Source organism: Bombus pyrosoma, linkage group LG9 (genome assembly GCF_014825855.1).
Source record: "Bombus pyrosoma isolate SC7728 linkage group LG9, ASM1482585v1, whole genome shotgun sequence".
Classification (NCBI taxonomy): Eukaryota; Metazoa; Arthropoda; class Insecta; order Hymenoptera; family Apidae; genus Bombus; species Bombus pyrosoma.
In genome coordinates, this window is record NC_057778.1 from 577,888 (window position 1) to 590,877 (window position 12,990).

General features: G+C 31.8%; 1 protein-coding gene across 40 annotated transcripts in view; it reads right to left on the reverse strand.

The window, feature by feature from the left end:
* LOC122571227 (calcium-activated potassium channel slowpoke) overlaps positions 1-12,990 on the reverse strand; it is a 105,551-nt gene that overhangs the window by 55,477 nt on the left and 37,084 nt on the right. For 31 of the 40 annotated variants that reach the window (XM_043734729.1, XM_043734734.1, XM_043734714.1 and 28 more), the window contains exon 6: positions 9,550-9,641. The exons of 7 other annotated variants lie outside the window; for them this stretch is intronic. In XM_043734729.1, the coding sequence (XP_043590664.1) occupies positions 9,550-9,641 (92 nt within the window). Of the gene's footprint in view, positions 1-3,551; positions 3,644-9,549; positions 9,642-12,990 lie in introns of all 40 variants that reach the window. 2 more of the 40 variants (XM_043734706.1, XM_043734703.1) reach the window with 1 other exon arrangement.

Below are 12,990 nucleotides of genomic sequence, written 5' to 3' on the forward strand. Positions count from 1 at the left end.
TTGAACTTCACGATCTTCCCAAAAGATATACGGTCCCACACTACTTCGATAACCATGGTATCTCGATTCCGACACGACAAATACACTGCTCGAAAACGTTTATTAAGTTCCCTAGGACAAACTGGAACATTGATCGATACAAAAAGAAGAGGGATTATTTATTCTCTCGGACAATCGGAATGGCTTAAAGATACGTTCCACGTCATTGGAGACGCTCGTAGATCGAGGAGTATAATATCCCGAATTTGCAGTTTCTTAAATTTTGTTCCTTTTATCGAAGAGAACGTATATATATATATAACGATGGAGTATAGAAAATTCATCGTTGCGTCGATCATCATGCTTTTTTTCAAGAAATATCGAATAGTTTAGAAAAAGTCGAACGATCTTTTTCCTCTTTCGATCAATCTGCTTGACGTAATAATATCGAAGTTGCATAATTCGTTTGATAATATTCGATTGACAATGTCGAGCAATCCCTATCACTGATATCATCGAGTTTTCCAAGATGGCGTAAAAACTGATACGATCGAACCCATTACATGGTATCGAAAAACCCAAACTAATCGTTTCCTGTTGATTAATCGATACAAAGATCCTCACGCTGACATATCACGACCGTATCGGTAACATATGTGCACTGTTTAGTGATTCATCATAGTTTCGAGACAGCGTGTAACACGTTTCTAAGTGACGATGGAGAATATTGGTAGATTAAAAGTTCTTTCCCTTAAATTTCATTGCTTCTTCGAATATAATGCTTTAAGTCAGACCCATTTTTATATTTCTCTCAATTAAATATTGAGACTATGCATTCTTTATAAAGTATGGAAAATATAAGCATTAGAGTGGATATATAGAAAGAAATGGATTATTCCAAGAGTGTCTCGTAGTTTTAGTATTGAGAATATACTTATAGTAGCATAAAGCGATGGTGTTTTAATTTTCCATCGTTTTAATCTTCAGTTTTTTGAAGTCACTCAAAAGGTAGTTAGGATAATTTCATTATTTAATAAAACATTTTGGTCCTGCTTGAAGGTTTGGTTAAATGAAGTTTAATTGTATTTATATTGAAATAATATTGATTCAATCATTTTGCATAAAAAAATAGGAGATTACAACATAATAATAAAGAAAGGCTAATACAAATTGAGATAGACAACAAAGTAATAACAAAGAAGTTATAAATGTTTTATGTAAAGCATGTTAAGTGTAAAAAGAGTGGATATACATTTATATGTATGTACGTTGCTTCAGAGTATCTAATGTTGCATGATCACCTTAAAAGGTACTATATAAATTTATATATCGATAAGTCGATACAATTAAAAGTCTGTTTTATTTCTACTGATCCATACAAGAAATATTTTTCACCAATTTTCTCTACCTTTGCTTAGAAAGTATCTACAGCTTCTCCTAATTGAAAAAGAAATCATCTTATATATACATATATAAGATAATTATATATATACATATATGATTATATATATTATATATATACAGTGGATTTGACAATTTCCATTCACCTTACCGACACTCCTTCAACAGAATAATCAAATTTATAACCAAATTGACAATTTACATTCAATAAAGAGTAAAACAATTATTAAAATATATTGTACAAGATATTATTACAAAATAATTATGTAAATAACTTCCCCCTTTGTTGAGAAATTATTTAACCGTCGATCGAGGCTTTGGTTGTTATTTAAAACAAGTGAAAGACTGGTCGATTAACGTATCGAAATCAGCAATTTTATACTAATTCTCTACAAAACCTCTACAACAAAATATAGACTTCAAAGTACACGATATAATAAATTTGATTAATACATAAATAATATACAAATTAAGAATAACTATCTGTGATTAAACAAAAAATTAATCATGAATTAAAACAAATTACAAAATCAAAAACGATATATACAATATACTTCAATGACCTGGTTCTTGTTATTATGTCGCTTAAAATATTAATTTGTTTAGAAATAAATTAAAATAACTTTGTGTGTTTATAATAATGAGAAAATAAACATTGTGTATTTGCAACAATGAGAAAAGCGATATTTCATAAATTGTAATAAACAAAGCAATAGTAAAAACGCTGTCGATGCAGCCAATTTTTATTCAATATGAGATGTGCTGAAAATTTTTAATCCATTGTATATGTAATAAAAAAGAGAAAAGTGAAAGAAAAATTCGCGTGATTAAATGATCGACCAATCGGTGTTTACTCAAACGAGAACCAAGTCGTGGAAGAAGATTTTCATTACACGCAAATCAACGTTTTCATGCCGAAGCAATCGACGATCTATCCTGTTACGCAATTAAAAGCAGAAGGGTTGCCCGATCCGACGTAAAAAACAATGGCGAAAAACAAAATCAAACAAACAATACGCACCAATGAAACAAATTGTATAACGAAAAGAGGAAAATATATCCGCGCCTTATTTAAACATATATATATATATATATTGAAAAAAATCGGAAGAAAAAATGAAAATTCGTCGACAAATCGGTAAAAAGGAACAAGAATGTACAAACTACAAAATCTCGAATCCGTGCGGTGAGGCAGTCATATACATATTACCATGTATATATGTATATATGTATAACAAATGTATATATAAATATTCAGAAAGATAAAGGAAGAGAAAGAAATAGAGAGAGATGCAACAGTAATATATTGATCTCATCTACTATAGTGTATATAAACATGTGTGTATAGAACAATAAAAAACTCGTGTGTGTACTTTTCTTTTTACAAAAGTCCAAGCATACCAGCACGTGTTACCAAGATATATTTGCTAATTTGGTAAAAGGTGGGTAAGAAAAGCGGTGAGAGTCAGCACAAGGTTACGTTAAATAAACGGTGAAAGAAATGGTTTTTAAAAAAAGGGTAATAGTGATCTCAGAAAATTTGGGATGCCATGTTTTCTAACAGTTACGGACCAGGTATAGTGAAGGTGAGGGATATTTACGCTAGTTAAAAAATTACTCTGGATAGCAGTTGTGATTCCGTTTATATCTTGACAAAAAAGAAGATTCAAAATCAAGGAACGTACGTACCACATGATCTCTTTCGTCAACAAATATTGAAAGGATAAAATAATCACGAATTAATTGAAAAGTCAGATTTCTATAAACGATGCTAACAAAAAGTTTCTACAATCGCATTCTTCGAAAAATAGATTACGCGAAAAATTCACTCAAATATCTTTCTCTTTTGTATTGAAAGAAAGAAAATATCGCACAGTATCAAAATTCCAATGTTCTTTCGGAGTAAAAATCTTATCGTCAGCATCGTCCTCGTAGCTTTGAAAAACCTCTCGAGCAAATTCAAAATACTCGATTTACAACGTTAATCTTTTCCCCGTTGACGGTTCCAAGCGAAAAGAAAAATATTTTAAAAAAACGATAAACGAGTCACTTTGCTATCCAGATAGTCTTCGCTCCTCCTCGCAACTATGTGACTACAAGGATAACAGTTCAGGGACTAGTTTCAAGGGGTGTCTTTGGCTGGCTTCCACGTAGGTGGATATCTGGGATACCTGCGTCCACGCTCGCGCTTGTACTGGCCACCGTACTTGCAGCGGTTCGCGGCGAGCTCCGTGATCTCTGGGATCCAGCTGGCGAACACCGCCTACACACCCACAATCATCCGTTGCCGTCAGAACAGAGCCCTAGCCTGAGTTTTCTGGTTTATTTCTTTTTTTATTTATTTTCTTTATATTGCATTTGCATTTGCATTAGCATCTGCATTTGCACTTTTGTAATTTGTATTTTGTACTTGTATCTGTATTTGTTTGATTCTTTTCATTTTTTTTTTTTTTTGTTTCGTCAGTGTGTGCATTGTGCATATGTATCGTTACATTCGTCTTCACTCGCATTCATTTTATGATTATCACAGTTTTCGCCTCCTGAATGCATCTTTAGAACGCCTAAAACGAAATACACGCTCGCAACGCTTCACTCTCTGCTCAATCGCTTGCGACTACCCACGGAAGTGATCCTCGTTTTATAACGTTTGAAGGGAAGCTAGCGAAAGATTCGATCCCTTTCAAGTTAACTTCCGAGAATGAGATAATTCTGGGATGCGTCAGATCACTAAAAAAGCAATCTGAATCTAATAATCGGCGTAGAACATAATCGAATCGTTGGTTCAACAATTAAATGGATTATTGTAACTGTTTCATTCAGAGTCACTTAAGTTCCGTTTATTTTTCTTCGTTTGAGGCTCCCAGATTGACGTTCCAATTTTTATATTGAGATTTCTTGGGTTAGGAATTTTAGATCGTGGAATTTCAGTTATTTCGAAAGAAGGTAAGGATTTTCGGAATTGTGAAACAGTTACTATCACTTTGTGAGGTTATTCAAGATATTAAGGTTAATCAAAGTTTGATTACAGAAGTGGAATATTAATGAACAGTTGGCTGAATATGACTTTCAACCCCATAACGAAGATACCACTTATTGAAACGCTTAAATAGAAATCGATAATTATTTTGGAAATGTGGCTAGAAGAACATATTGTTAACGTGTTGTTAATAGATGTTTTTGTTCGTTGCAAGAGATATTAATTATAGTACCTAGACGAATACTCGTCAAACGAAATCTGGCTCGATTTGTTAATGTACATAATGGAAGCAAACTTGTTATCTTGTTACTCAATCTTGTAATAAAAATTTGAGTTTTCGATATAACAATTATATCGATTTACATAGAACTAGGAATAAAAGTTTAAAATACGCCCTAGTTTCTGTTAAACAATTTTAAAATAACTGTCATAGCAATAGAGTATATTTTCAACTTTTCCACGTGATAAGCACAAATAGCTGAAATTAGATGTAATATGCCAGATAAATTGAAAAACCACGATGATAACATTCTCAATACTCGAAATTGCTTCACAGAAAATGAAGTTTCCAAACAGTTAACAATTTCGTTTTATCGTTTTCCACGCGACTTCAATCTGAGCCAGGTCTCGTTCAAATATCGTTTTTCAACCTGCGACACGTAGCCTGACGCGTAGACATTCGTCGTCCATTCTAAACACCTCAAATGATTCCCACATACTTTACATACACTCTTTGTTCGTGTGTGTGAATGTAGAAGAAAGTGATACTGAATTAAGTAGCTTTGACTACACCACTCACGAGTAAAATAACAATAACTTTGTCAAAACCACAATATACGACATGGATAACGTAAATCAGAAAAAATTATAACATTTAAAAAAGGAAACGATATTTTGCTGCACATAATATCGTTATTTCATAAATAAACGATCAATCACATTTCCCAAAAAATAACACGAATCCACTATACTACCCTAAAGATACAGTGTCGTTAGTTTCTCATATGTTATTTTATAGTCACAGTGCGATGATCCTTCGAGTACATCACTCTAATTATCAGCATTTTTATACGATAACGACGTATGTTTCCTATTGAGAAAGAAACAAGCGTCGCACGAAGCTTCATAAAAATTTCAGATTTCAATTAACTGGCATGCAGGTTCTATTGTAGCGTGTGATGTGGACAACTTACAACCACAGGGTGGAGCACAATTGCGTTGTACAACAACATTTCTGCGATGACATCGTCTGTCGTCAAGAGCGCTCGTACGTGAATAAAAACATAATGGTATTGCCCTATATAAAGGAATACAGGGTAGAAAATAAACGAAAACTGGAACGAACATTTTACATCGTGTATCGCACTTTGGTCATATATGAAAATGTATATAGGAGTTCTGAATCGTGTGTTTTTAGCATCCTTCGCCAGGTTTGACTTCAACGTTTCTTAATAAATAAATTCACCGATATAGTCGATCTTGAAATTTCTTAATAAATAGATCAGATCCGCAAAACGCGTACGGATATTATTCTTATTGATAACTCGCGAAAAAGAAACGAGAAAAAAAGAAACGCCAAAGAAATACGATGTAAATGATATTGGTCAAACATTGTCGTTTACTAAATGGATATTATGTATCTTGAGTGAGTTACATGACTATGCTTGATACTAATGAGCGATATTTTTTGTAGTTTTCAATTCTTTTAAATTGTTAAACAAAGGGAAAAAAATACGATGCAAGTGATATCATCGACTATCGATGTAAGTCGAAAAGTACGATGAGACTACTGCTACTTGTTAAACTTGCTAATTTAATATTACAATGCTCAAGAGAATCATGACTCTTTGTATACACTACAATAAGATTACTTTTATTAATATAAAATTTCTTCGAGTATCACCACAAAGTTAGTATATTCTATGCTAAAAATATCAGTTAAGAGCTACTCTAAAAGCATCTATAAATGAAAATAATAAAAACTCCATGAACCTCACTTTTTCATATCGAATATTTCTATAGAATAACACATGTCGTTATAAAACAGCTACTGCTCTCCGTATGTAAATAGATACGATTTATTTTAATAACATAGGTCCCTCTATAGAGTGCACAAAACTTTCCTAAATGATTATAATACTAATAAGCGATATTTCTTATATGTTTTGAAATCCCTAATAATAAAAAATTAGGTGACCCTTAAATAACAGATTAATAAGTAAATTAATCTTGCTGCTAATTCACGAAAAAATTATCCAAAGTAAGAAAGAAACAAGAAATAAAAAAGAAAGAAATACGATGTATGTAAGTGATGTTGGTCAAGCATAATCGCTTACTAACTTAAAATTATGTATCTCGTGTGAATTATATGTCTAATTCTAATACTAATAAGCGATGTTTTCTTTGTATAATATACATGATCCTACGTTAGAGGTAGCAGACTAAAGTGGCAAACCGTGCAATCTTGGCAAAAGGTGTGCTCTTGTTATAACTCTTGTAAAAGTAGATCAAACGCCGAAGAAAATTCGAGGAACATTGCAGACCCTTCGTATTTCCTCCAATTTATTTCAACAAAACTTTTGCACCACATACTAGTAAGATTATAAAAATGATGGAAATTCGTTCGAATACAAATAAGTGAGATGCGAATGCATTAAAATACACCAATGCCGAGTGCTCGAGCAACCTATCGATAAACCTTGTTACGTCAGAACGAACAAATCCGATCGATAATACAAAGACATGCGAGAGAAGAACTGATTGAAAAGATTTCATGCTTCTCTTGGTAAATTTGTGCGTTGCAATCCCTCGTTTCAACGTTTCTTTAAACGTAATAACTATTGCACGGTGAATGATCTCAATAATTATGGATTATATTGTAACATTGACCTACAATGTAAAAGATATTTTCTGTAGTTTAGTTTTCTCATCCTCCATGATTATTTCAATTTATGAAATATTACATATTTGTTACGACCCTATGTTAATCGAATCCCGATTTTTAGTATATATTTCATTGTAAATATTATCTTCTTTAATAATACTAAATCTTTCTTACAATTACGATCCCCTAAAAGTGTGACCTTTATCCTGTCCCTGGTTACAATTTTTTAAATTAATATAAGTCTATAATAAATTAATAAGTGACTAAAAGTGAAAATTAGAAAACCAAACTCAACAATAATAATATTAAATTATGTATTTACTAGAAGCCTTCCTTTAAAGATATATACTAAGATGTTTTCATTTTCAATGTTTCATCATTATCTGCTCATGTTTATAATCTCTAAATAATAGTTTTCTATAAATCGGAACAATTCTGGGGGATGGGAACAAAAGATTTCAATTCATTAATTTTCGCCCCGATATATCGACAATCATATTTGAAATTTTTAGTTTTTGTTTACGATCCTGTACTAAGAAACACTATATTGAGTTAAATTTCGGACTATACTGTAGGATATCTCATGTTTAAAGAAATTATTTTTACCTAGATGTAAAACTACTAACACGAATCGAATCAGTACGTCGCTTCTCTGATGTATCAGCTCCTTCGATTGTACGCCAATGTTACGTTTAAATTCTCAAAAATGAAATTATTTCACTGTTGCGTATCCTTTCAATTCATTGAATTAATTAATAAATTACGTGTTTCATGTAATTTCATGGAATCTCGTTTTCAAACAAGAGATTGCAAAATGGTAACGATCCGTTCAATTTCTCTTTTCGTCGTGCACGAGTATCGTACAATTTTTAAATTATTTTTCATAAAAATGAATCTCATAAAACTTCAGTAATGACAAAGGAATGACAAGGAAACGTTCTGCTGCCAGAATATTCAAACTACCTCCGATAATCCAAAGATAAATTGTTTCAAGCAAAAGTTTATTCTTTTGAAATTTCAACTTTCGCAAATATATATTTTTTCGTAAGAGGTCATTTCGTGAGATCATTTTGTATAGCGTCAACTAAACACAACGCAACAGTGAAACTCACGATTTTATAAATATATAAAATTACTATATTCTATCCAATGATTATAATTTTATATTTCGACAAATCTGAAACTCATTAAACGATGTGTATTTAAGTTTTTTGTATATACGCATATTTAATCATGAAACTGTATTGGATCTTCCACCGTGATCATTGAAATAACTTCGTTCGCTTGAAAAGAAAAGGGAACGCGGAGAGCGATACCACATTTACAAATACGACATTTCTGAAACGTCAAAGTCCGCATAATCGCGTCAGCTATAACGAGCTTCTCGGCACTCTTCGTTCCTTTCACTTTAACTAGTTTATAGTTGTCGTGTTCGCAAGAACACCAGAGACATACCTCAATGTATATCAATGTATTCATCGATTATTTCACCAATTCTGTCCGAGAAATTCCAATCTTTATTTTGACGCTTTATAACATACGAGTTTACATGATTGAAAGTTCTAATTCTTGGCAACAGATTATAAATTTTAGGAAATGTTACGATAAATCTATGCGTATTCTTTAAGCGTGTGTTTTAATCCGCGAATAACTATTTTTGACTTAAATATTTTTCAACTAATTTATAATGTATATACAGCACAAAGATTACAGTAAAATGAATAGAATAGAAATTACGATATAACGTGTTAGAAATATGATAACAAGATTAAAAATAAAATATAAAAACGTAGAAAGTAAATTTGCAGCACACTTTTTGAGAAACGAATTTTACGGATACTTGTAAATTTTTCTACTTAAATTAGAATATCCATGGTTTACAAAGTACAAGCATACAAATCATAAATTACAACGATCACCAAGAAGTTTCCAACGCGTGTAAAAATTTATCACCAACCTCATTTTCTTAATTTGTACCACCTGATTATTTACGCGAAAAGATCTCATAAATTCTCGTCACAGACTTAATGAGATAACCCAGAACGTGATACACGAAGGTATGTGACAGCGTCTATACGTGTGTATGTTGGTGTGTTTCTAATGCACATGTAATTACGATATAGCAATGAACTATTGTAAGGGCGTATGTAGCTAACCACGAGTTATATGTATAAATATATAAAATGTGTAAACGTGTGTACATACAATATGAAAAGATTAATCAAGTATATATACATACTGAAAGTAAAAGAACAATGTTAATAGACAAAAAAAGACAGGATTGAAGGATGTAATTATATAATAATACCTCTTTCCGTGTTCCCGCTTGTATTCGCCGCTGTACTTGGACCTACTGCCTACGAGCTCTATTATCTCAGGTATGCTACTAGCAAAAATTGCCTGCAAATAGAAATCATAACTAGAAAACGCTATGCCACTACGAACCGTTACAAACAAACTGGGTCATCTATGTATGGTTGCAATGTACAACAGAGGCTTTCGCCAGATATATATACACGTTCGCTGGATCCTCGGATTACGTGGTCACAGCAGAACGAAAGAAAAAAAGAAGGAGGAGGGGTAGGTTTTTGGAAAAGAGGGGATAAAAAAGGGAGGAACAGATAGGAGATATGGTTCAGGGGCAACGATCTGCGTTTTCCTACTCCGTATGCGCGCGCTTCTCATTGTTCTTCAGCGAAAAATCCCGACCAGTTTGTTATACCCGTACTCATATCCAGCTACGGATGCTTGGTGACTTCTGGATTAGCGTTGGACGTCATCGAAAATGCACACTCCACGCTTCTGATTAACCTACGATACGATTCTACGGGAAATTGACTTTGCGAACGTTCCTATCTCGTTCAGTTTGATCAAAGTTTGATCCAACGATCGACGTTATCGTCTTCGACTCGGTTTCCGAGTTTAATTGGTTGAAATTTCACGAATACTTAGATAATATTAAGTTAACGTTAAAAAGGATATTGATCTTTATTAATCTTCGAGTTCTCGCGTGTTTGGTGGATTGGTTATAATTTAGTGATTTGGTTTTGCCTTTGATGTTAGTTTTGGTAAATTATAATTCGGATGTTGGTTTTGGATTTGGTGGATTGGTTATAACCTGGATCTTGTTTTGAGTTTTGATAAATCGATTAGAATTTGGGTTTCAGGATGGATTTTGGCAAACTGATTACAATTGTTACGCTCGCTTTTATAGCTTTCTTTTAATTTATTAGGAACTATAATTTTGAAAAAAAGTGTTTGAAAATTCATTTGAAGCAAAGTCAATTTCCCTTCTAATTGTTGCATTTCTAATGTGAATTCTGCAAAATTCTATTTCTTCGATATTCGAGCAAACAACTATTCGCATAAACCTATGTAACTTCATTGTAGCATCACTGATACAGGTGTATTATTATATATGAATAAGATGAACAGAATTTGTTGAAATAGTATGACAGTGTATACGTAAGTAGATGCTTTTGCCGAAATGTAACAGTAACGTGTTAGCAAGCAATCATAACTGCGAGGAAATGTTACAACGGTTTGAAATTGTAGAAATACAAATATTTTCTGTACAGAGTATTAGAAAAGATAATTTTTCAATTACATTGTCTGTTGCAAATATTTTTACATAACGAAAAGCATACTTTTGCTTGTTATTATACAATAAAATTATTTTTATTTTATTATTTTTTGAAAATATATTTGTGTCAGACCATTCAATTAAATGAATTCAGAATCTATGTAGAACTATTTCAAACTGATTTACTTTTAATGTGTGTATGTATATGAATCTAGAAATACACATAGTTTGGAAAGAATCTCTCACCGATATTTTCTTATATTCTTACAAGATCGAAAAAAATAATGCTAAAAATCGAAGATAAACTATTTGAACTTCCTACTAGAATTTCATCTAATCGTACTCACTGCAATATTTATTTTTCCTTTTCCATTTTCACAAGCAATTTTTAACAAAAGATACTTTTTTAATACTCTGCTTAATAGATCCTATATACAAGAATGTGTAAATATGTACATGTAATAATAGACACACAATGATGGATCAATTTTATGATATGTACAGTGAAATCGGAAAAATGGTTGATTTACAGAGGAAGCGATACTTTAGGTACAGGTAAAGGTAGTCGAAAATAAAATTGCACATGCTGAAATATTATTTCGTGAAGCGAAGAAAGGTACAAAGGGAAGATCGTGTTACGTTATTAGACATCAAGCAAAAGAATAGAAATCGGGAAAGCTTGTTGAGCACTCTGTCTCGATCAGTATCATTACACATAAGCAAACATTTAAAATCGTTATTCATGCAAATATAAGGCATAGTATAGCAGACCCCTACGTTTGCAGATCAGAGAAGAAAATTTGCATCGAAACTATTAAATTCGAAATTCGCCAAAAATTGTGTGTTTGATCGATGCATAAGTCATTTTATTATAGAGGTCTGCAACGAGGGAAGCGCTACATCATACTTGCAATTTGATTACTATCTCTAGAATCTCTATTCGTCGTAATAATAGTAAAAGAATCAACGAACCACTGTGAACATTTTGTTAGTTTGATTTTGTTAATTGATTCAGAGAGGTTAGAACTTTTGGCCGAACCATTAAGAAACCTCATAGTGCTCCCTTCGATTTATTTTAGTCGTGTAGTGAGTAACTCACACGTCAGGCAAATTCATCGTACATGTTAAGCAACTAAAGACACTGCGATTAAAGAAAATCATAGTGAAGTACAGTAGATAGGAGATATTTCTATGTCGAATTTTATTGCAAAACAAATTTCGACAAAGTGAAATTCGATCGAGATGTCTCTAAATGAAAGGACAATAATTCCGCAAGAAAGTTTGTTTTCTTTAACTATTAACTACTGTTACATTAATCACATAAAGTTTCGTTCTTGTTATTCAAACATTTAATCAAAATTATTGAAATGATTCGCAAGAGAAATTTATTGCTAGATTATATATACAATGATGTTCGAATATCATTTTTATTATCTAACAATTGTCTCTAGACTAATTACTTAAATACATAATATTTGCGTCTTCGTTCTTTTTATTAGAAAATATAAGCAAAATTGTTAGTAGAAAATAATAATTAGTATTTGAACATTAATTTGTTAGAAAGGCGTTCTCGATCACTCGTTTGCTGAAACGTTTCGTCGCAAATTATATTCCTCTTGATTTAACATAAACTTTTCAAGATCGTTATAATGTACAGACCCTTGCTTGAATATTCAATTTGTTTAATTGATATCCTTTCCTTAGGGACACCATGTATAGAATAATGTAATAAAGCACAAAATGACCGAACTTGAAAATTGTACTTCTCAATTAAGAGACAGATTTAGATATATTTTATAAAATCGCTGGTAAAACGACTCCAGGACCTTAATAATAAAAAAAATAGCTTACATGGAGATTGAAAAAAATTCTTACAGATACTTTTAAAAAATTATATAGGATGAGAGTGTTTCGACAAACGATACGTTACCACTTTTCTCCTTTGCTTGCCGAAGTTCACTTTGAAAACTAAGATTAATATCGTTTAAATGAAAAACAAGAAAATTTATAAAGCTTATGTTTATTTAAACGAAATCATATTTAGTTAATTATTACAATATTACAAATATGTAAGGTATATCAACTGCTTAGGAAAATTATTAATTTAAAGTATTATATAAAGTTAAACATCATTTCAGAAAATGCTCCGCTAATTCCAATCCACGA